The following is a 25290-nucleotide window of genomic DNA, read 5'->3' on the forward strand; positions in this document are numbered from 1 at the left end:
CTAATAAAAATAACTCAACTACGCATATATGTAAAAATTTAAAGATTTCTACCTAAACATGAACTCGATAGCTTTGAAAGTAAAACGAAAGAGATGAAAGAGATGTATCGAATAAAACCGAGACCTGTTCTATCTCCAAAATCGAATAATTAATAATTAATTGGTCAGCCTCTCGCCATGCACAAAGAGCAAGTTCTGTATTGAAACAACTCAGTTAGTAACAGTCAAACGGTTAACAGCTGGGCAACAGTTCTGTTGAAAAGCCGTCAGTCTGTCCAAAAGATAACTTACAGCACGAGTAATTCGCAAATATAATGCGCATCTTTCTCTCCTCATTTTGTGCCGATGAAAAAAACGCATGAACGTTTAATGCGCTACGAGAAAACGTTATTACACGGTGCTGATAACGGAACAGGCTTCAGAAAATAATTTGCATACCGAATGTTTACAACTTCATCCAAGTATGTATCCGCTCCTTGTGCGTATCATAAAGAATGCCAAAGACAGAGAAAGTTTTGTCAACGATGTAATTTAAAGTCTAGCGCTAGAGAAGCATTGATTACTGAATTTTGGTTATCGTAGACGTCTAATAACACTTTAAGTTAGGAACCGTTTATATTGCAATAATGTTAAACGTGGATATTGCTTAGAACGTGTTACTATATAACGGGTGGCAGTGAAATTCGTTTTGGATAGAATGTGAAGATACACCCTTAGAAAGTACAGTGTCTAGTGGATACAACACGTGGAAAATAAAACGCAAGGAAAGTACAACGCAAGGAAAATACAACGTGTGGAAAATACATCACGTGGAAAATACAACAACAAAAGGAAATCGCGTGGAAAATGTAATACATGGAAACCACAATGCGTGGAAAACAACGCGCAGAAAATACAATGCGTAACAACCTACCGCGTTATTATACAGTACATGGAGAATACAACACACGACATATACAACACGTGCACACAACACAGAGGAAATACAACACGCGAGGAATGCAACGCACAAAATACCACACATGGAGGATACACTGCAAAGCAAATAAAATACATTTAGAAAACATTGCATAGCGAATGCAATACATGGTGACCGAACACGTTGCCACATAATTCGTGGTGAATGCATCACGCTAGGTTACTTACAAGATGATAGGCTATTTTCGGGCATATGGTTAGTGTACAAAATTTACAAAATCTTTTGGTATATCAGGTGACCATATAATGTGATCTCCCCTTATCGAAAAACATGGACTCAAATAACACAAGTTCCAGTTAATGAGTGTAACATAAACCTTGTTGAATAGAGAAATATTATAGTTACAATCTACATGTGAAAGATATGACAACACGTTAATTGTATCGAAGGATATAAAAAAAACTTTTGATAGAGCATGTAAAAACTGTCGTGCAAAGGATTCAAGATGGCGTAACTGTCCTGGCAGCAAGCAATCGAAGAAAGAACTTGTCTACAACCAAATTATAATATTCGTGATCAGATACTCATTTCGACAGTGTGTCTCGAAATTCGACATGTCAGTCGGACTTTGTCATCCGTTGAATAAAGTACACCTCAAAGTCTACTGTTTCACGAAAGAATGAAAGTGCGGCACGCTATCTACCTCGAAAGAAAATTTCTGTTCCAACGGTCGTCAACTTCAAGTAAAGTTGTCTATAGAGTTTGTAGAACCCGAGGTTAAAAGTGAATATCACCGAAAACAGGTAATCTTGCTTTTCTACTTGGAACATTAGGGTCGGAAGAATCTACCCAGATAAAATAACGTAGTGGCTTCAAATGTGTGGCAAAATGTCGACTTGCTTAGAGTGTAATAAAATTTGGAAAAATACGTCTGACGATTAGATACATTTAATTAAGTCAATTTTTATAAAACGTGGAAGTGTCTAAGTTCAAAGTGTCTAATCTATTAAATTTCTGATACGGTATTAACCCTCGTGTACCGGGTCAATAGTGACCCAGACCTACAAAGTTATTCCTTGTTATTTCGCCCAATGTCCGTTTTTATTAGTAAACAAAAGGGCCTCATAATTAATGAAATATAAAAAAAATGGTTATAAAATGAAACCTAAACTGTCGTCTCAATGCTCCGAAGAATTAACGTCATCCGATTTAACACAAATCCCGAAGACAAAATCTCCCGATGAGTGTTATTTCCGCCGAAACCTTGAACGGTTTTCATTAAATTCTGCTCAGAAGACAAAAGAAGTATCCGTCGAAAATTTATTCCCGTTGTTTCGCGCGAGTCATCGCGGCAGCAAACACAAAAAACAATACGAAGAGCGTATTGGTCGGCTGTTAAAAATACGCGAATAGCTATTCAGCCGCCATCACCGCGAAGAAACGAAGCATCAACGACACGAGGTTAAGTTTCGCTTGTCCGTCGCAAATACACGCGTTAAAACTCCCTCGGCCACTTTGTTCGTGCTAATACGCCGGACAAAGGCGCTGCTACAAGCGATACAAGCGAAAATACATTATGGCGGAACACGGTGAATAGCTTGGTCGCCGAACCGACTAGACGCGACGTCTCGAGGCCTGCCAAAGTGACGCTATTGTTTCCGGCAAATTGCAAATCGACGAATTTCCAAATAACTGTGTCTTTTATTGCCGTGTTTTTCTTGCAACCGCGATTATAGACGAATACGACTGTTTCTTCTGTAAATTAATGCATGTGCCTGAAAATTAGCTTGCTTTTTCTGTGACACGAAAACACGTTCCAGTCACGAGCATTCGTGTCAACGTTTTTGTCCTCGTGATACGTTTTACGACGTTCGAAATATTAAATAAAATCTTATGCTTCGTTTCAGACACGCATTTAAAACCATCAATAATTTGATTCGATAATTTTTATAAAAATTGAGTTTCTGCTGGAAAAGTTCCATCATTTGCTTCTGGTTCAATCGCTCCATCCAAATACGTATTCCAGGTTAGTTCCGTTACCAGATTTAACGCTATCATCAAAGTTATCGAACCCGAAAGAACCTATTTTCCTTTCTCGTATTTATCTCAGCTTCTCCAGACACTAATTGTGGAAACTAATTGTACCTCGTTTAATCAAATCTATCATTCTGCACGATAGCACAGATAAGAAACTCGAATTAACGTTGTAAAAATTTATGCTAAGTCCTTATAGCCTCAGGAAGAACTAGACCAATCTGTATATTTATGATGACGTGAGCTCCATATTAATGTATCGTAACAATTAGCTTATGACAGTGCTACTTCAGTGGGAACCGACGGTGCTTTTAACAAGGATTTTACGAAGGTGTAACAATGCTTGAACAGTGCCCCCTGCAGAAAGAATAACTATAAACACGTGTACCGTAGGTCAGTTTTCATCCACTCTTCAACATCGATGGAACAACCGTTCATTCCCAGTTTCTCATATCGTATTTATGGTTTCAAAACGGTAGTATACAAACGAATAATAGACACAGCAAGTATGTTAATGCCAAAAGAGAAAGGAACAAGAAATTCGTGTACAGATAAAGCTCGTATTTCTCGATAACGATAGCGGCGGTATTATTGCACCCGCCAAAAAGTCCGGTGCTTATCAGTAGACGATATTAATGACACTTTATGTGTCAATGATTTCTTCTTTCTGAGAGCGTAAGTACTCTTGAAACTTAGGGAGTCTCTCAAAATCTGGACAATCATGAGCATCTATTGTCATTTACGCTTTAAACCCTAGCTATTACAAGACTATTATTCATTGGAATTTGTATTTTATTAGTGAACCTTGACCAGAATTTGTAAAACAAGTGGCAATGCGCGATCAGATTTTGGACACCCTTTCAGAGCATTGTATAAAAACACTGTCAAGGTTAACGAAGTTTATCATCTGTTATAAAGAGATAGAGATGGGAGATTGAAGGGTATAAAAACATGGCGTAAAAGATGTGTGTGGTACACAGTGGATGTTGCAAATCGCGTGCCACTTTCAGTCAGCGAAATTTTGTATTAAATATATATTTACATCGACGATAACCTTTCGCAGTTCCTCTATAGATGTTACAAATAATTCTCAATCCAACTCGAAGTAATTAGACCGACTCCAGTAGATAGATATCGGAATAAACGTCGAGAACAAAAAAGATTCCACATCCATCAGCTGTATATACGATTCATAGTCGAATTTCTAAAAGAAACGAGATAATTTGTCCAATCCAATTTTCACGATAAATCCACACCCGAAGCAAGTGTATTTTATTACACGGAGCAGTGTTACCCGTACTTGAAAATTCGTGACACTACGTTCAATAACAATACTCGTACAAAATCGACTGGATTTAACGATCATGCAACAGACGCGGACGTTATCGTTATCTGCCGAGCGCATTATTAAGAATAACATGTGACGCCAAGTCATTAACGCGTGTCGATAGCGTAATACAACGAGCAAGATGACGACGTGCCGAATAGGCCATTTCACAGTCTCGATAAAGCAATTCTATTATTGATTCCACGTTGTTTCTTTCTTTCCTGCACGGTCAATTTAACGCCATATTGAATACAAACGATAGCGGTCACGAATCGACGGATCCATCATCCGGAGCCAGCTTATCGCTGGAGATGGGATTAAATTCAATATGGACAAAGCCCGAACTTTGCTATATTGAATTTGGATATTTTTCGTAGATGGTGACGTTTCATTCCGTATACTTAAAAACTACTTGGATGATACAAATTGACTCTGAAATTAATTCTTACAGGATTCGAGTACTTGTGATGCTATTCGAAATTTTTTGGTCAAATGCGAACCCATAATATCACAGTTACAGTGTGGAAGACATGTTTGACAGCAAATCTCAGAAATTTATGATCAACAATCTTCATATAATTGCTGCAAGAATTACAGTACTGAATCCAGATTAAACTTCCATATTCCAAACTAGGACTGGGTTAATTTACTGAAGAGTGAATGTATTAACGTTATTAATGCTCAGCCGGACAGTTACTAAGATAATAACAATTTAGATATAATTTTATACCATGTATTGTTTTTATTCTAATCCTAGAATACTATTCTATGAAGTACGTTGTGTGAAACCCTTTTATTCAAAAACCGATACGTCCATCATTCAAATACCCTTGAATAATTTCGTAGGTAAGGGTCATGGCTGACCTAGCGTCGGCTGCCCGAGGGTGAAAGAATCTTGGGACCTCATGAACAGCCCAAAGAGTGAAAACTATAAGAAATAACGACTTTCGAGAAAGGCCTATCGTTTTTTGTACCATAATAAATCGTAACAATTCGATTGCAAAGTAACCTACATGATTCTACAATCTTTCACTATCGCGTAAAGTGGTAATATACGATTTTCATACAATACCGCTGCACGCAGACATTGCGCGACAGGTATCTATAACGCTGTAACAAAATAGAAAGAGGTTTTCGCGCGTAATGACGCCTATTTCGCATAGAAACGTAAAAAAGGCTAGAGTCGAAAGATCGACCGATATTTCTGGATGCTATTAGTACTTATCGCCGCTTCGCATCATTCGCTTGTAAGAAGGAAATGTTAAACGGTTATAACACGATCGCGCGATACACGCGGTTAACTCGTAAGCCACCTTAGCTCTCTAATCTCGAGATGGTGGGCAAACGATTGCCCGTTCAACAATATTCGACTTTGTTCATCGTAGCGGAACAACACTCCAGCTGCTTACCGGAGCGACTCGAGGGTGTAACTACACGAGCATGCATGGTTGAACTAGGAACGAGTAAAAAGCGCAAAAGAGAGAATCGGTAGCGAGCAGAAGAATAAGAAAGCAGGTTGAACTCACCGGTGATCGACATCCAGGGATATCGAGGTATGTCCGAGATGCCGGGTTGTCCGGTGGTGGGTTGTTGGCAGGACGTGAGAGGATCGACGACGGCCGATGCAGCGGCTGCCTGATGATAAAACTGCGCGGCGGCGGCCATGGACGCGGACGCGGCCGACACGGCCGACGAGGCCGACGCCGAGGAGACCAAGCTACCGGGCGTAGCGCCGTTCTGATGATGATGCCCGAGAGTGTAATTGACCATCGGGTCCGCGGACGTGGGTGCTACATTTCCGGTGAGACTGGCGGTATAACGGCAAGACTTGTCGCCGGCGGTTGCGGCGTCGACGGCCGCGGCCGCGGCCAACGCGGCGCTCGAAGCCGCGGTCGAGCCGAAGCCTGGCACCATGCTGGACGTGGCACCGAAGGCCGCCGCCGCGACCGCTTGCTGTTGCTGATGATGATGGTGCGCCGCTGCCGCCGACACGTACGGATACATGCTGGATGTGGTGCGTGCCGCCGGTGAGGTGGACGCCGAACTTCCTGAATGCTGGGGACTCGAACCCGTCGGGCTAGGCGAATTGTGCTGTTGCGCGTAATTCACTGCCGCGGCCGCGACTGCAGCCGCGGATAAACTGGATTCTAGACTGGCGGTGGCCGGACTTGTCGTGCACGCCTGAATCGTGCCGGGATTCGCGCTCGAGAACAACTGTTGATGATGGAACTGTTGATGGTACTTAGGTAGCATACTATCGATTATGAATTTCGAACTCATATCGACTGCCGCCGGTGCCGATCTCGGACTCGATGCCGAGGACACGCCCGGACACGGAGACCCGGGTCCGGTGTCTCAACACCGACGCCGTGCCGGCGATGCCGGCTGATGCTTCATCGTTTGCGCACTTTCTTGTACCAGCGATCACACCCGTTTTTATTATTTTCCTCGATCGATACCGAAAATCTATACCTGGATTTTCTCGTTGCACCCAACCGCACCGCGCACTCGGTTTACTGTTCGGTCTCGCTTTCTTTCCAGCTCTTCTTTCTTTTCTTTCACTTGTTCCTTCTCCTCCTCCGGCTGTCCTTCTACCTTCCCTTCCTTATCCGTTACCTTTGACCCCCACTTTTAATCGTCACTTACGCAACTTTACACATTATCACAGAAACGATAGCGGACGCGAACCCATCGAGGATCGACGCGTCGTTCGATAGGACGACCGCGATCGGCGGAGAGTTCGCGACGGCGGACGGGCAAACACACCGGAACGACTTCCAAATCATTCGTTAGCTCTTCGATGGTGGACGCGCGTCGTCGGGTCGTCGATCACACCGTGGGATAAGGATCCGACGAGCGGGTATGGTTTTCGGGCCGACGTTACGATTCCTTTATGGTAATTACGATTCCTTCCACATCGGGACGACCAGCGACAATAAAGCAGCGGGTCTTTCGTCGGTCGGGCCCACCCAGCTGATCCAGCGCAGCGGTCCCAGCGAGGAAATTGGGCTGCGACGGCGAACGAGGCGACGGCACGAGGAGAGAGAAGAGAAGAGAAGAGCGTGGCCCCTGTCAGGTGTTAGAAGCCGTTTCTTGCGTACTTCTCGGATAGTCGACGAATCCTTTATGGGCCATGCATGAAGGTACTATAGCCCCCTATCCCGAACGCCGCGTACTACAACCCACGGCCAGCTAAATGTAACCCCTTACAATAATGGCGCCGCTTGTCTCTCCGTTCTGTTCCCCCCTCTCTTCTACGATCCTCGACCGCGCTGGGGTACCAGCTGGTAAACAGAGCCGACCAATCGCGCCGCTCCCTTATCTGAGGTGGACCAATCGCGTGCCGCCTAGGCGCGCCAAGATGAATGGCTCTCTCTCTCCACGCCGAACCGACTCGCTCTGATCTTCGTCGCTGCCTATGCTTCCAGCTCTCTCTCGTTTCTTTTCGCCGCTTTCGGTTGCCGCTCTCGCTCCTCTGCTACGAGTTCTCGCGCTCCGTCCATACCACGCTTTTCTCTCGTCGCGCCGCGTCGCTACTCTTCGGCTCCGATCCGCTCGTGTTCCGTGCCTTCTCTCTTGCCAGTGCAGTTCTGCCAGCCACGTTGCCTTATACCCCTGCACACGCTATCGTGCAGCTTCACGAACCTCTCTCGCACGATATTTTCTCTTTCTCTTTCTCCTTCTATTTCTTTCCTTCTTTTTTTCCGCTTCTCCGTTTTTCTCTAATCTCTACTCTCCTCTTTCGAACGCTGTCGGCCGCTTTCTTCTTCGTCGCTTCGTTTCTTTTTCCCGCTGTGCTTTACAGCCCAGTCAGCAGTTTTTTTAACGTTGCTCTCGCACGCGTTTATCCGCTTTTTCTCCGTGCTTATCCTCCTGCGTTCTTGCGCTTCCAGGTTTGGACAGGTCTCCGTTGGTCAACGCGTAAACACACTCGAAAACCAAGTTTTCCGATGTTTTACCGATCCTTCTGCTCTTATTGTAATTCTCGATTAGTCTGAGCGACGGTTTTTTCAGCCTCTCCAAGTTTTTGCTTCAACTCGTTCGGTCATATCTTCGTTCGTTCGGTATTCCGCCTTTGTTCCGGACCGGGGCTTCGAACAATGCCCGCCGGAGTAATACTCCTTTAATAACGTCCCGCGTGTTTTTCGACGAGCTCGACGCGGATTCGTCCGATCAATCCACGGCCGTTTCTTCTGGCAGACTCCTTCGATCCAGAGGGCGCTCGGTTCGCCTTCCGATTCCGTGGAGACTCGCGTAAGCGTTCCTCGTTCCTCTTCCCGTTTCCGCGAGGAATATGCGAGCGAAACTGGCGCGTTTCGCCAGTGTCGTCTGCTCGACTCTTCGAAACCACTGAACTCGTCCCGGTCGGGATAGCGGCGGCATTCCTGCGTTCTCAGAGTGGTGGCATCGCGATGGGGCACGAAACGACTCGCGGGGACCAGGGGAAGGGGTGTAGACTAGTTGCGGGAAAACGAACCGAGGAGGGAGTGTTCCCGCGGAGGGTGGAAAGGTACAGGGGGGAAAAAAATCATTCTCGATCCCAACATTGCCAACGACGGACAAAAAATAGCCTATTATATCCGTGCTTATCCGCGGAAGCTCTTTCTCTCTCGATTGATCGCCTTCTTTTTTGCCATCTTACGTTCGTGGATCGAACGAGCTTCGGTTTAAATATAACGCTGCTTTGTTTGTTTTCGTGTCGAGACTCAATGCCAAGAGGTAAACGGCTGTTGCTATTGTACCGCGGTTACTTTCGCTGACGTAACGCGATCTTTACGAAAGACTTTAACGACTGGACACCCGGAGAACAAGTTTTGCTTAATTTTATCATAATGTTCCACTTTCTTTACGAGATTAATTAATTAATTGCGCGGTGTCAACGTATCGGAAGATCCAAATGTACTTACCTTCGATGCCACTGCCCGCTCCTGAAACATAACATAAATTAGATTCGATATGTATCGAAGAATTGAATGATAGAAACAAAATTTTATATAACAGTAAATGCAATGTTAAATCAACAATAGTAAGTCGTTCAATCTTTTTCGGAAGAACAAGACTACAGAAATAAATTTTTGTTCGCTTGTCATTTGTTTCGTATTTATTATTCAATGTCATTTTATTGCAAATAAAAGATATCGCATCCTATAAACATCATCTCTTTTCACGTATTTTAAATATTTTATTAGCAGGTACAATTTTAATTGATCTGCTAACGAATGGAATGATCTTATTAGTTCTTGTACTTCCTCGACATAATTTTCATCGCAAGCTCTAATTCCAATTGCAGCTAATTGATTATTGCAAGCAAATAAGCACCATTAGCCAAATTATTTATAGGGACTTTGATAATTCACTGTTACAACTCGATGCAAAATATTGCATGCCACAGGGTGAACAGAAATGAAAGATCAATTATTCTATCTATTTTATTGCTGCATCTAATCCATTAGAAGGTTTAGAACTGCATAAACTAAATTGATAATCTTGCAATTTCTGAATATTTTCTTTAAGTCTCTGTACCTATATTATAATTACCTATACCTATCGATGCTCATTACCGATATAACGCTGTTATTTTTTACAAATACAAAAAACAACGTCCGTTGCTGTCTCGAGGTCCAGAAACATTAACGACGACTGTACACGGAAATGCATATTCATGGTTTTCGATTAAAATAAAATTTGCAATTCATTCGAAAGTTCGATTACAACTTATCCCGATCCTAGCCTTAAATTCCACGTTGCCAGGGCGGATACTCGAGAAATTGGGAAAGAAAACAAGGGATGAGCAGGCGTGGTCTCTCAGGTATCTCAGACAAGAATATGGAAGATGTGTGGCACTTCTAAACCTAATCTATGAAGATGAATGTCCTAGCTAGTGGGAGGACTAGTGGCGAAGAGTCTGGCAGAGTTGGGACGCGCATCGAAACCGTTCGATCCTTTAAGACACCGCCTATTTTGATGATATCTAGCACGGCAACTGGACGTACAAAAGGAAGAATACCACACCGCCTTTGTTGCCGAGATGGGGTTCGATAGATCGAACGATACAGTAAACGAGCTAAACAACAACGGCTGCTATACCCCTTTCTGTACTTTCAGGAATTTAAGAGATTAGGAACCGTATGATCTTTCTACGTACTATTTTATATTTTTCCGTTGCATTTCGTCAATTTAACGATCTCGATACTTTGTAATTCAAACAAGCTCAATATTCATTTTCGTTGACCTTTTTCACAAGAAGATGTTTTTATCAGTAGATCTATGTATAATTACAAAAGTACATTTAAAGAATGTTGTGTTGGTGTTTATGCGGGCGATCTGAATAAAATTCATATGCATAAACATCGTTGTAAATATTTGTAATATTATGATAGATAACATATCAGCTTAATCTTTGTTCATTTTATTTACCAGGGTATATATTAACGAATATTAATTATCAGTAGAAATTCATTTATAAACGTCATACAGAGTTCCTATCTTAACAAACAAAATAACTGCTTCAAAACATTTACAACATTTAAAGATCCCATATCTGTGAAATGAATGATAAAATTGAGACTTCCATAACCTTATATAGTTTTATAATAATTACTACATCGAAAGAAAAGTACAATTAACTTGTAGCGGTTCCTGACCCGAACACTTTAGGCTCCCCAACATCGAGTCTCGCAACGAATGACTGGCTACCGACGATTCGACGGTGCCATAATTACGTAAACATACGATCAGACCCGCGACAAAAGCGTCGTCAGCGTTGTACCGAAATTCATCGAGGACCCCAGGTCCAATTATACGAATGATGCCCCCGAAGAAGAGACAAGAGGTCCCCGCGACGAAAATTATGCCCGGTCGACGGGCATCGCAGTTGTAAATTGCAATCGTGACACGGTCAGCTAGACGAACAAAGACACAAAACGTGTACTGCCTACGTGGAAAGATGTTTCGATAAAAAGGTGGTCCGGTTCTTCTGGAACCTCGAACGTGCCACGGAATTCTCCAGGCGAGATTCCCGTTCAACGGTCGGCTCCCAGAAAATCGTGAAGAGGGAAGGGAAGAGAAATTGGGCGGTGGTCCTGCTGGGGTGCACCGGGGGTGACGCCCTGGAGATCGGGACAGAGGCACCTAGCGCGCCATCTTCGCGAAGATTAAGGGAATTCCCGAACCGTGTGGTCTGGTCATACCGGCATATCCTCCGTACCAGATCCTGCGACATAACCGTCGTTTAATCGGTTAATACTACTCGAATCACGCAGTAATTTGCAACGTTGTTGCGAATCGATAAGCCGCCGTGATTTACGAAGAACGAGAAGGATGCGAATTAATTTCTCGAAACTCGTAAGATAGTCGGCGCTGATGGCGGGAAACCAATATCCTTTGTGTCTTTAAGCTTATACATTTAATAATAAATTTTATTCGCGGCAAGTTACGGCCTATTACCCGTCGTTTCGAATTTGGTAATAAATTACGTCTCGAGTTGCGAATTGACTGTTGACTACCATTCGCTGTAAATCAAACTGGGTTCGCTGGAACCTTAACAACCGGTTGCAAATTAATCTGGCCGCGGGAAATAATGCGAAGATTGTTGCAAACAAATAAACGATATCGGCTGACGTTTATTACGATCCATATTCGCTCGAACGGAATATTACGCGCAATTATATATTACGGAATACATTACAGATAATAACTATGTATAAAATCCTTTACCTCGATTATGCAAATACCCCATAACGTGTCACTTTTTTTACGGTGTTTATCTAATCGTTCGTGTGCAACTTACGCGACGTTTAATTGTCGTGTAAGTGCCGCTAATTAAACGGACAATTAGACTGCTTAACGACGGATCACGCGTCAAGGTCACGGTCCGTTTTGTACGCCACTGTTTTACCGACTCGTTTTCGTCTATCGCGAAATCCGTTTTACCTAGCGAGATATTCGCCGACTTCGTGGGTATTTTACCTACATTACCTTTTTTCGAACATTCCGTATATTGGGAAACGGAAAACTGTGCAAGATATTTAGGATCAGAGGAAAATGTACGAGATAGGGTGCAAATATGAGACACGCATCTGGCTGCGTTATTTACAGAAATATATTTCTAAATTTCTAGATCCTATATCTCTAGATTTCTGCATCTGTATATTCTTGGATTCACGTACCCCTAGATACTTACACCCTTAGATACATGTGTTCCCCACATACCACATAATTATTTATCTAGATTCACTAAATCTTTTCTTATTACTGCAGATCCTTAGACTCCTGAAGATTAGACTTCTACGTCCCGAAACTCCTACATCTCCAAAAAAAATATCTTTGTTCGCAAATCATAAAAATTTGAAAACTGAACTATCTAAATCTTCGAAACTCTAAACGTAAAAACACGAAAATTATATATTTCTGCCTTCTGCTTGATCCATAGATGATTTAGAAACCTTAAAATTTCCAGCACGAATTTTTCTTCTCTTTTCCCGCGGCAAAAATGGTGGTTTTTCCACATTTTTTTGCGGTCCGCGCTGTAAAATCACGGAAACGCGTTCGATGCCCTGGAACTTGATTGCATATCGCGGTGAATTCTTGGCGAGTTTCGCGAGAAAAATAAACAAAGGATCGCGTGAAGGTATTTGCAACGAAGCGGCGCTTATTAAAAATGAAAGGTGAACATCATGCACCGCGTATAATAAAATGTTCGTGATACTGAAACTATGTATTCGGAGATCTCGGCTCTTCATAGAGTATGCACATACATTTTATGTTTAATGTGCAACATTAGGTATGCGTTTCGCGCATGTTTTTTTATTCAAACGACGTTCGGTCTCTTATCAATTATTATCTTAACGAAGCCTATTCTGGAATGAGCGAACTTGTAAAACTGTGTGGACGTAACCATCGAGATCGTGAGTTTATGCTGTGATTTCATTGTTTTATTCGGATATAAATGTTCTTAACATTATTATACTAATGAAAAGGGAAAAGTAACGCGCGATCACTAAACTGATAAGAAATAAATTTTATCGGCTGTTATTATAATATATTTCTTTACCTGTTTGGTATGTTAATAGGTTTTGAAATTTATGTGTTTTAATACCATGACGTATTTTTCATTTTTATAATTTTATAAAAGAAAGAACTGTAGCGTGGATCTTTAGGTTTTACTAGTCCGAATTATACATACAACGGTTCATAAAGTTACAATGATCAATAATAAAGTAACAAACTAGCCGATAAATATTAAACCGAAGTTTTAGACACAAACGAAGATACGCCTGAAAAATTAATACCAGAAGGACATGGTTGGCGTTAACACGTTTTACGAGGACGATTTACCAGGTCGCAGATGTGCAGGGAACTCGGTTGTCGTCGACAATCTCTCGTTTCGACCACGATAAACCGAAGTACGGCAATCGAAGGGCGGAAAAAGCGTGAGGACGAGGTGGTGAAGAAAGATCGGTCCTAAAACGCCGACGAGGCACAGATAAGAAACGATCCAGTGACGTTCTTCCTGGATTACCGATTCCCTCGAGTCAGAGAATCCAACGAAGGTGCAAAGTTCGCGTTCAACTTTCGACCAAGACGCACGTGTGCTGTCGAATTTTTCAGGTAAGTAACCAATCACTGTCGTAACGTCAATTTATTTACTAATTCTTGCGTAGTTTGTGAAAGTAATCTATACTGTGCACAGTATAGTAGACATCAATAAGGAGACATAGAAATTAGATCTGCAGTTAGATAACTTAAAGAAGACCTAATTCTAGTTCTAAGAAAACCTAGATTCAGAAAAGACTTATATGCTCTTATATCGAGTCCGTATGATGCAAATATGTCCGCCATTCTCGTTGTGTATTGATTTTGGTTGTGACGCAAATATGCAGCATAGCCTCTTAGGGAGTTAATCGTGCAGCCAAGTATCCTTCTTTTTGCACAAACTCTCGCAGACTTTCACGTAGAAAAATGTAACGTAATTTGTTAAACAAACCTCGCGTTGTAAAAGGTGCACGAACACCATCGGGACTAAAGTGTAGCCCGTACTTAGGACGCATGGTCTGTCATTACAAGCAATTTTATTAGCGCTTCCGAGAAAGTACGGTGAAACCGTGATGCACGAATACGATGATTATGGTGTACTACAAGATGATTGGTCGATCAATTCTTGGAACGTACCAACACCGCCTGGCCTGGGTAATAACAATTTTCCGCTGTTCTATCGAGAAATATCAACCGTGAGTGCTTGCTTTTGCTGGACAAGTAAAAACCGCGTCCCTGGTCCGACGAACAATAAAATGTCGGAAATGCGGAGGAACAAGTGATAAACTTTCACCCAAAGAAATTTTTCGTTCTTACATTGCTCTCTGTTTTGCGGAAAAAGAATATATTAGTGGTATTTAAGAAAGAACGTGTAAAAAGTGTCAGTTCTCTTCAATCTATTTTCTTATTCGAGTGTAGGGTACATTATTCGCTTTTATGATATTTTAGTTCCATAATTCCCTACTTTCGGGGCCCTAAGTGATCAGTCACTGATGATATTACGTGTGAATTAAACATTGCATATCTACACAGTAAGATATCTATATTTAATACTATAGTACAGCTATATAATAGAACGTTAGAAATTTTACAGACGAAGCAAGAAATTACTGAGCTTTCGAAGGTTGTTCTGCAACGCTGATTCTGAATAATGAATTATGTATATTTGTGCGTGAATAATGTACATACGTGTGTAAGTAGAACCGAGAATTTAACTAGCAAGAAAGTACCAAGGTTCTATTCTTCGTTATCTATCTAAAAGGTAGAATATAATATGTGTTAGTTATGCTTTCAAGGACTTGTAGAATAACTAATGGTTCTATTAAATGAACGACAGGTCATATAACAATTTATGAATCACTTAGATGGAAGATAAAACATGAAATCTAGAAGACAAAGTAAAATGCACACCATAACTTTTAAGTCATCAAACCTTTACGAGGAAGTAATGGAACTATTAGAAACAATTCAAGCCGTTAATATTATTCTTTTAATTGTATCAAAGCGTGAGAATTGTTGTTCCGTTCGAGTAAATCTATGATAGCAGCTGTTCATTCTTTCCCACAAAATTCCGTTCCACTTCAAACAACTTTAATACTCTCGTATCTCATTACATAATTGTTCAGCACGCCAACATCTCGCTATGTAACGAGTAAAAATTAATTCAGTAAAAATATCGAAACATACTTAAGAAAAAGAAATGTTACAAATCAGCATGAATATGAAAGAATCTGTAACAAGATATTAAATGGCGCATATAAATAGCCTCATCGAAAGCTACGTGTATAACTTACAAACGAAATGTACAACTTTAAAATATTCTCGTTACTCGTATGCCAACATTCCGTATACAACATCCATGTGTCACGTGAGAAGTTCTCGCTATAACGTACAGAAATACCAATTTTAATACATTCGGGATGCAACATGTACATTTTGTACTACAAATTATACACGACGCAACGACAGGAAAAAATCCATCTAGAAATTACCTCGTAATAAAACGAAGGGTTAAATTTGTGGAGCCATTTACCGGTGGCTTCCATTCGGCGTTTTAAATGCGCGCGCATGCATTCGCGGGGCATGACGGTCCTCGCCGAATTGGTCGACGCATGCGCAGTGTGCGATTTCGCGAATCCACGCCAGCAAAACCGAGTTAGTTCCGTGATTTCGCGAGATTTCTGTTCGAACGAAAAAAAAAGACGACTCGACGAGAAGCGAGTATCGTGTCCGGCAAACGGTGAACTGCCAAGCACGTGACAGTGTGACGAACGCGACGCTCAGTGACGTAACGACGTGGTGGAAGGTCCGGAACGCGGGACAACAAGTGTGGCGAGACAGTGACAGTCCCGCGAACGGGGCGGGCCACTTAACGACATTAGCAGAGAGGGAAAGGGAGAATAAACGGGATAGGGAAAGACAGAACGAACGGACTTGTGACTCGATGCGTTTTACTGCTGCTTTACGACGGTTTATTGCGCCATCAAAACATAAAATGTGCCCGGCCGGGAAGCGTGCACACGCGTGGGTACACCCCCACTTTACTTTTACCGCTGACTGCCGGTTAAACCGGCCAACATTTCCCGATTTCTTGCTCCGGAGAACGTTCCGGTTCGCCTCCCCCGAACCTCTTTTTCCTTCCTTCGCGTCTTCCTTTCGATCAACTTGACGGGACTTTCTTCTCTCTTTCCTTATTACCGTTCACGCGCATCGTCGTCCTTTACGATTTTAATCGCTTCAGGGATGATTTTCTCAACGGTACAAAAATCAGTGAGGTAACTTTCATGCAAATGTTCGATTCGCTTTAAATTTGTAGCAACTAAACAAAGTCCGAAAGTATGAGAAAGGACGATAACCCGCGGATGCGACTACCGGTTACTCGATTCAAAAATAAACTGAAAACGTCTACATGTGTGTCAGTGTCCGTGAAGAGGTTTAGCAACATACTGACGTTCCCTGTCGTTCCTTGGATACGGTTCACACGAACAACGTGTGGGTTACAGGAACATTTCGCAAAGATCCATATCTAAAGCTCTTCTCGAAACTTTGTTAAAAGTCTCTAACTTTTCAATATTTTAACGACTTTATCCTCGACACGCTCCTAATAATCAGACCCCTCACCTCAAACTGTTACAATTCCCCTCGTTAACCTCAACAATTACAATTCATCTTCCTAACCTCAACAATTCGCATCTGCGCAGTTATCGAAACGTACCTATCGATGGCGGACGAAAAAAGTATTATCATATTCAATTTTCTCGTAATAACTTAATGGAAATAAACGGTGCAAGAGTAACATTAACGTCGGCTCGAAAGGGTTAAAGCCGCGTTGAATCCTGCATCTGATTCCCTCCTAAGTTGAACGTAGAAGCAACGAAACTGGTCGAAGTAACTTTTATCTGAGAAAATGGCGATCCTCGGTCAGGTCGTGCGCCATTACAGCGTTTTGTCTGGCGAAGAGAAAGAGAAAGGCGGACGCTTGCATTCCGAAGCTGGACGATTTGCATTTGCAGCACTATAGCCGGCCATTGGTAGATCAAGTCAGCGGCGCGACTTTCGGAAACGAGAACGCGTGTTATTGGGAAATTTACAAGGACACGGTGTTCGTAAATTGAACGACCGCGAGCCGCAAATTTTATTAATCGTGCAAAGGTGGGCCGTCTCGGGTTCTCTTTTTACCCAGACCTCTGCCGATCGCGATTTCGCAGCTCGCATTCTTCCATTTCGTTCCTCGATAACGTACGATATCGTCGATGGGGTGGTTACTAATGTCCCCGGGTTTCCTTGTTCGCGAGTCGAACACGATTTCCTGACAAATAAAATGTTACGTTCTTCCAGCGGTGGGTAAATTGTAGCTTGACATTTTCTAATCCCATCTAAATTTTGGTTAGTTATAGAGGAGAAAGGGATGTAAACTCGTTGGACAAATTAATACTTGACAGGGTAGATGTCTTAATATGTTAAGTGGAGACGCAGGACTCGAAAGAAATATTTTAATGAATTTTATACGGAAGGTGGTATTTTTGATTGTACATAGTTATATTATTTTAGAAATGTAAAAGTTGTTGCGTTGTAATAAACCTTACGTTGTAATATTGTCAACAAGGATAAAGGCCACGACATCCAATTTGGCACATCACACTGCTATCTCCATGAAAGAGAATAGTTAATTAAATTATTCGTTGGAAAGTTGCGTAAATAACAAGTGGATCTCAATGCAAAAGAATCGAGTAAACCTTGAACAAATGAACTACAGTGGTTACACGTTGGCAAGATACCAACACCATAGAAAGCCAAAAAAGTAACGACTATGAAAACTTGCGAAAACCTTGTGACCTTGTTGCGATATAGTGGCGTCATCTGACGAGGGGTGGACGAACGTTGAATGCTCCCTTGTTTGGGGGCGCATCGCAAACCCCTCTGCAGAACCGACTGATCAGAGAAGGACCGATTGGCAAACCCTCCCTTACCCCCATTCCCCGGATGCTTTCTATGGGTTTCCAGGATACCGTCAGAGATACATAGTTCCACGAAATCACACCAGAGTGGTCACACTTGGAAAATGGAACTCTATAACATTGCACATTTTGGAAATTTCTCATTAGACAATGGCAACTATTTTATTGTGCACGACATGTGCTGTTATCAAACTTTTAGTAACGAGTCAGGTAGAAGGGTTAGATTACTTATAAGAATTATGGATTATTATACTGTACAGGGGTTCATGCATAACGTTATGCAATCAAAGGCTTTGGAAAGTCATGCAATTATTTTTAGCTATATTTTCAGGCAATCTGTGTTTACAAAACTAGAGAAGTAAAATTTAGAAAACTAGAAGTACAATAACTTGAAAATTTCGACGTTAAAAGTCTACTTGAAAATTCTAAATTTATAGAGTGCTTGAAATAAAATGAAAGAGAAAGTGGTAGCTTGAAATATATTCTCCTTATTAATGTTAGTAGCAAAATAAATTAGTTACCTATAAAAATTAACGATGTGCTAACACATTACATCACATTATCTCGAACATAATTATAAATAACAAGTGTTCCACAAATAGAGATACCATTATGCAAATGAAATAACCAAATTGAAAAATGATTCGCAATTTTAATAACAAGATTTACAATATGTCCGACATGCATTTGCATTGCACCATGACTGTCAATCATTAACTCGTTAATCGGTCAACGGATGCAAAATATTTAGTTCCAATATCAGAGTGTTTCGCATGCAGAAAGAATAGGGTTTAAAGACATCCTTGTCGTTGCTGATTTATTTGAAACGTCGAGGTGGCGATGAGACAAAAGGCAGGAAGAAGAATCGGGGGGAAGAGGAGCGTAGCGCGTGACATCTCTCGTTGGTCCACCGAAACAGCGTGGAACCGCTCGTTCAGCAATGCAGGCCGACGCACGGTGGCGAAACGTTCATAAAATTTTAACTGCTTAATAAAAATGTTACGAGCCACTGTCTCACGCGAGGAATTACCGCTGAAAGTCGGCTTGTCTTTCACGGCGTACCCGTACGGCGCCGTTCCAAATCCTCGCGCATCATTTTCGAGGATCTCCTTTGGCCCTGCGTATCATTTACAAGTGCGAACTCTTTTGTTTATAGTTTACGATATTGTGTCTTTTAATCCCTCCATCGTGGCAATATTCGCTCGAAAAGTTCTCATACAGTAATTTCCCCAGCATAAATTGCAGTTTAACTCCTTTTTTCTTAGCCTTGCAAATCCTTAACATCTTTGATGATACACTTAGTTTGCCTTTTTAATTTAAAGTACATGTGAATATTTTCTGTATACTGTCAGAGCTTTCGGAACTTGGACTGTTTAAATATTATTGACTTACAATAAGGAAAATATAGTTACATTTAAAAATCCAAATCTAACTTTGAAATAGTCGTACCTCGGGGAGTTAAATAAGAAGAATAAAACTTTATTCAAATAGTGTTTGACTTCGTCTTCAGTGATATCAAAGTGGTCACTTATTAAATTGCAACAAAGTATTCTAAAGAAAAACATGCGTCGACAATCTTACTGTATCTTACAGGATTATGAATGAATTATGATTTATGTGGAAGAAGTGACCTTGTACGATGGTAAATATGTGAATGGGTGTCGAAAGAAAGGAAGGCGAGTTTAAGGGTAAGGTCGAAAAAAAGGCGACCGAACCATGCAAGGGTTGCGTGGTTGGCCTTGGAGGGTCGTTTGCACTGTTCTTGACCGCACGTAGCGGCCACCGTGGACCCGTGGTCCTTCGAGGAATGTATGAATCTCACCAACTAACTGCATTATGCTCATTGTGCACATGGCATAGAGGTTTTCCTTCGTTCGAACGTTTTAACCGCATGTTTCCCCGTTTAAAAGCCTTGGAACCTTTGCAATGACTTTACTACGTCCGCTTAAAATACACAAACGATTCTTGGTAGCTAGCGCAAGACCAATTAAATAAATTTATCGATCGGGACATTACGTTCCACAACATACAGACACGATTATAATTGCGCGCGAGGTTTTCGAGAGTGGATAATCACGATTCAAGAAGTAGTTTAAAAGATGAGATTAAAGCAGACACTTAATTCTTTTCTGTAAAGCACATCGAATCACAAGGAAGTTCATTTATACAAGGATCAAATTAATGTACAGAATTTCAAATTAAATTGATTATTGTAGTTTACCAATGATTACTGCAATTTACTTGAATCTACATTTCTTGATTTCGGTATCGAATGTACTATGAATATCTCGACGCAATTAAGGGTAATAATGAAGACGCGCCGATGTTCCTGGATTAAAATAGAATTATTGAGAGAATATTTGTGGAAGAATCGCACGAAGAGGGAGAAGGGACAAATCGATTGCAGGGTAAGAGAACAAGGGGCGAAACGGCGAAGAAGGTTAGAATAAGGCGTTGGAACGCGGCGTCCCGAGGAAAGAATGCGACGAACGGACGTTACCAGGCTGAAGCGTGCATTCGGTGGCCGTTATCGCGGCAGAGTTACGGCCGATCGATAAGGTTAAGAACCCCCGTCGGATTTACGATGTCGCTCAGAGGATGATCGCTCCACGATTGCACGGCCTTGTGCCGTAAAGCGACGATGACGCGGCTCTACTTACGCGTTTGCACGCATATGGAACACCACGACATATGGAACCCACTCTACCACTAGATAAACCATTGCTACGAAATCTTACCGATTTACGGCCGGAAAAGATGTCACCGCAAATGCGAACCTCAGCCCGAACACTTGCCGTGACATTTCGCAATTCTTTCGCTAATTGTTTTCGTCTATTTAAGTAGATATTTGCGAGCTCGATTAACATTTTGCTAGATAGCTGACTCATCCTTCGGTTTAATACTACAATTTAGAATAGATGCTTTTGTAATATTAGAGTAAGGCTAAATAATTAATAATGGAGTCATGAAAAATATGTGCAAATAACGGTGTTGATATAGTGTTCTTTATATAAATCTTCTGCGCTCAAGCAAGTTGCACTTCAACTTTTAATTTCTAAATCCTCCAAATCCTGAAATTTGTAAATTTCGAAAGTACAAAATTTTTTAAACAAGTGTCGTGAGGTTCCAACCCCTCACTCTCATTCAAAGGAGACCTACACACCATCATAACGTTTCATTATCGACGTTCAATTCATTAAAGCCGCCAGCTAATAACCTCAACTAAAAAGTCAAAACAATAAAAATAAATTCGCAACATGCAAGAGAAACGCAAAAAAGGAAGAAAGTTCCCCTGAAAGCATTCGGGGAAATGATAGAGAAAGAAAGAAATAAGACGGCATGGCGGGCGATGTTCGCAAAATTGAAAGCTTATCAGTAGTCGCGGTCCTGAGTGCAAAAATTCAGCCGTGATTACGTTGGCCCGACGAATAAACATCAACGCAACAGAGAAAATACGTTCCACCCGTAAAAGTGCAACATGGTAGACAGCTGGAGGGGATAGGATCGTATTTGGATAAGCGTGGTACGCGTTGCACAGGCTGGAATCCTTAACACGAGCCTGTAATATCGCGGGAACCGGGAACGAAAATTCGCCGGCCGACGTTGCAACATTCGAATGATAATCATGAGTGGATTTCTTATCTTCTCTACACTGTTTTTGCTTCCTCTGCTGATTTCCAATGGCCGACTCCGCGGGCAGAAATAAAAATGGGAGCGTAAACTATGAATGAACATTGGCACAAGTCGTCGCGTGGGTGGAACGTTCGATCGGTTCTTTCTCCTTTTTTTTTTCTGAATCGATTGGAGGTATTTTAGGGATTAAATTATTTAACGGTGATGAACTATGGTTGTAAAAGGTGCACGGATGTGATGTACTTCTGGACACTGATGAGTTATGATCACTCTTAATTTAAATGTTTGATAATTTCTTTTTTTCTAAATTTTCACATTTCTGAATTAATAAATTTTTAAGTTTGAAAGATTAGACATTAAAACTTAGAAACTTGCAGACCAGAAGGCAACGATTCTTCGTCGGAAAAAGTTGCATACTTTAATATCGAACTGATTATAGAGAAACATTGTTATATAAGTTCTCACGTATAGATAGGAATTCTCATTGTCATCTATTCGAACAAAGACGTCTAAAGTCCATCTCTTGCACCTAACAGCGCATTCATAAAAACATCGTATAATCTCCAGGAAAGTAAAGAAAAAGAGAACTGGAGAAACCGATCGACCTAATCTCCGGGCAACCGATAAAAAAAGCGGCCCAGAGCGTGGCTCGTAGATTCCGCGCGAATTCAAGTAACGTGGAGGGGGTTGAAAAATCGCGAGGGTGACGAAGCGAGAAGAGGAAGAAGACGCCGCGAGGAGGAAGAAAAAGCGTAAGGAACGGTGGCGAGAAAGAAAGAGGGTTGATAGGGGGAGGAGAGCAGTTCGGAAAAGGATATAAAAGGAAATATATGGTAATGCGAGCAGGGTGGCAGCCTCTCTCCATAGGGGGTTGCACGAGCAAGATAGGGGTTCGAATCGCTCGACGGGGGTTGGGCGTGGTGGATAACGCACCCTCCGCCCTCCTTTCTACCCTTCCTTTTCCTCTTCGTGCTTCCGTCCCCTCCTCTTCTCGCTCGCTCTTCTTCTCTCTCGCTCTTTCTTCTTCGCTGTTTATCGCTCTCTTTCTCTGTCGAGATTCTCCGACGAGAAGAACGAACGGAGCTGTGCCAGCACGTCGGTCGATACTTTGGGGCCGCGTGCCCGACTAGCGTCGCGACGCTGGAATTCCGTGCTTGTCATGGCCGCCCTTAGTACCTACTGTACCTACGTCTTGGCTACGCTCGACGATCTTCAAGATCATGGTCAAATTATTGGGAAGAAGTTGCCAGTTATCGGTGAGTCACATTCAGAATGAGTGGTGGAAACGTGACCGAGAATCATGTGGACGTGTGTCGATCATATATTCCTTTCGATATTATTGACATAACTGATTTTGGTCGCGCGATGAGGCGAGGGTGAACGAGATTTGGGCATGACCGTAGTAGATAAGGTAAATGACCCCATTATTAGGAATGCAGCATTGTGTAAATAATTATCATTTCTAAGTTTTTAAGTAAATCGGTTTTCAAGTACAATAATAAATATTTTCAGGAAAGTTTTTAATGAAGTTTTTAATGACTGACCACCCACGATAATTTATAATTATGCACACGAAAATTAATGTATTCTGGTATCGCATTGTCAATTGCATGTACTTTGATAATTCTAATAAATTACTATAACAGATTTCTTCAAAAATAAATGATTTGTAAATAGCATTTTATATCTGTAAACATTTTTATAAGCCGACATGATCACTAATGGGTACATTTACCTTATACAAGTTGTTTCAATTACTGAGGGCGAATGTCAAAATTTAAATATGATTGTAATTGATGCATACGTTGTTTCAATTCCAGTACAATTCATAAAAAAGTAATTTGAACTTAATTGCAGTAAAAAATTTGTTGCCACATTGATTCAGCAATGTAGCTTTTATGTATTAGGTCCATTCATCGCTGCATGCATATTTTTTAAGGACATTGAAACAGGTACAAATGTAGCTGCCCCTTGCACAACTGTAAAAGTGCAACTGTATAAGTTGTACTTTTACCATTTGTCATATGACACTATGAAATACGAATGAGAATTACCAAAAGGTTAAAAGATTGTCAGAACAGTCCTCCATTAATTCAATAACCTACACTCTAGAAAATATATGTCAAAAATTATTCATTTTCCTATTGTATCATTTACGAGTTACCAATCGCACTAATCTGAGTAATAAATATTCACTCGATACGGCTAAAACTTTATTTAATTCACCTTGGCACATAAAAATCAATATAGCTGATCCCAATCTCTCAGAATTATAAGGTCACAAACAAGAATTATGGATAAACCTTTAAAAAAGCTGCATCCTCGGCTACGAATCAAACTTTTATCGCCCTCAACGTCGCTTCGAAATCTCCACTAGAAGTAGCAATTCAACATGGTTTTTAATCTTACCGAGCTCGTTCGCTTTCGAACCGAGATACGAAATTTCCGGGGAGAAGGAAATGATGTTATGAATATGAATGAGAGAGCTTACATTCTCTTCGTCGTCGGTTTTAATACTCAGCCTTCTGGTGGGTCCTTCGATCGACTCTGACACGTTTTAATACCCTCAATCACGTTGTACAACCTTTTTCAAACGCTCAATTTTGATTCTGTACTCTGTATATTACACTTTATAGCCACGCTAGTTGGAGTCTGTTAAATTCATTTTAATTCTCATTCTCTGAATTTTATGCCGCATGTACTTGTTAGCATATTCTTTTCATCACTGGTCTTTTATCTTCACAAATATAGCTACTATATCGTTGTCTTTCCTTACCAATATTCCATTGATATACCCCAGAACGATACACACAACAGAATTCCAAAAACTGGAATCAAATTTTGCACCTTGCACTCATCTACCATTTGTTAATTCATTGCAGCAATAATATTTAGAAATACAATTCCGCATGAAATATTTCAAACCTTTACCACAAAGAGACAGAATAAAATATAATATTTTGTCATCTATTGAATCAGAAAATAAAAATAAATCACAACGAAGAAACTGAACCGTTAAGAAGTAAATGGCTTAAATAAATTAAGTTACATAAGTATTCAAACGTTTCAATATCGTCAATCGAATTGCTTTCATAAAACCGTAGGGTATAGAAAGGGAAAAGTGGCGAAAGAAGGGAAAAACGTTGGACAGTGGATTAGGTCGCGACTGATCCGTCGGTCGGTGCTCAAGATGTCGGCCGATCATCTTCCGCTTACGCGAATCAAGGCGACTTTCAAACGGCACTCGCGTTTCGCGGCGTGATTTATAGCTGGCTGATGGTTTGTGTGCGCAGTCGCCGGTTTTATGTGAGCGTTTTAAATGGGAGATAAACATAAAGAGGCCTTTTACGGCACCATCAAATAAACAACTTGACTCCTCCTTCAGC

General features: G+C 41.3%; 2 protein-coding genes and 1 long non-coding RNA gene across 8 annotated transcripts in view; 1 reads left to right on the forward strand and 2 right to left on the reverse strand.

Moving 5' to 3' along the window:
• LOC100875779 (homeobox protein abdominal-A homolog) overlaps window positions 1–9152 on the reverse strand; it is a 59573-nt gene extending 50421 nt beyond the window's left edge. The window contains exon 1 of one of the 2 annotated variants that reach the window (XM_076532670.1): window positions 5807–9152. In XM_076532670.1, the coding sequence (XP_076388785.1) occupies window positions 5807–6560 (754 nt within the window). In that variant the 5' untranslated portion in view covers window positions 6561–9152. The remainder of the gene's footprint in view (window positions 1–5806) is intronic. The other variant, XM_076532678.1, reaches the window with a different exon arrangement.
• The window catches only part of LOC143264619 (uncharacterized), a 392045-nt gene that overhangs the window by 163412 nt on the left and 203343 nt on the right, over window positions 1–25290 (reverse strand). For all 4 annotated transcript variants that reach the window (XR_013038433.1, XM_076532753.1, XM_076532749.1 and 1 more), the window contains one exon: window positions 9188–9208. Coding sequence is in view for 3 of the 4 variants with exons in the window: in XM_076532753.1 (XP_076388868.1) it covers window positions 9188–9208 (21 nt within the window). In the remaining variant the exon portion in view is untranslated. The remainder of the gene's footprint in view (window positions 1–9187; window positions 9209–25290) is intronic.
• Window positions 21776–25288, forward strand: LOC143265858 (uncharacterized). Of its 2 annotated transcripts, none has more exons than XR_013040632.1 (2): window positions 21776–23160; window positions 25009–25288. It is a non-coding gene; the product is annotated as an uncharacterized LOC143265858 (long non-coding RNA). The 2 variants fall into 2 exon arrangements; XR_013040625.1 differs by lacking the exon at window positions 25009–25288 and adding an exon at window positions 23812–24716 and having other exon boundaries at window positions 21834–23160.

The sequence above is a fragment of the Megachile rotundata genome, chromosome 1 (assembly GCF_050947335.1).
Source record: "Megachile rotundata isolate GNS110a chromosome 1, iyMegRotu1, whole genome shotgun sequence".
NCBI classification, from domain to species: domain Eukaryota; kingdom Metazoa; phylum Arthropoda; class Insecta; order Hymenoptera; family Megachilidae; genus Megachile; species Megachile rotundata.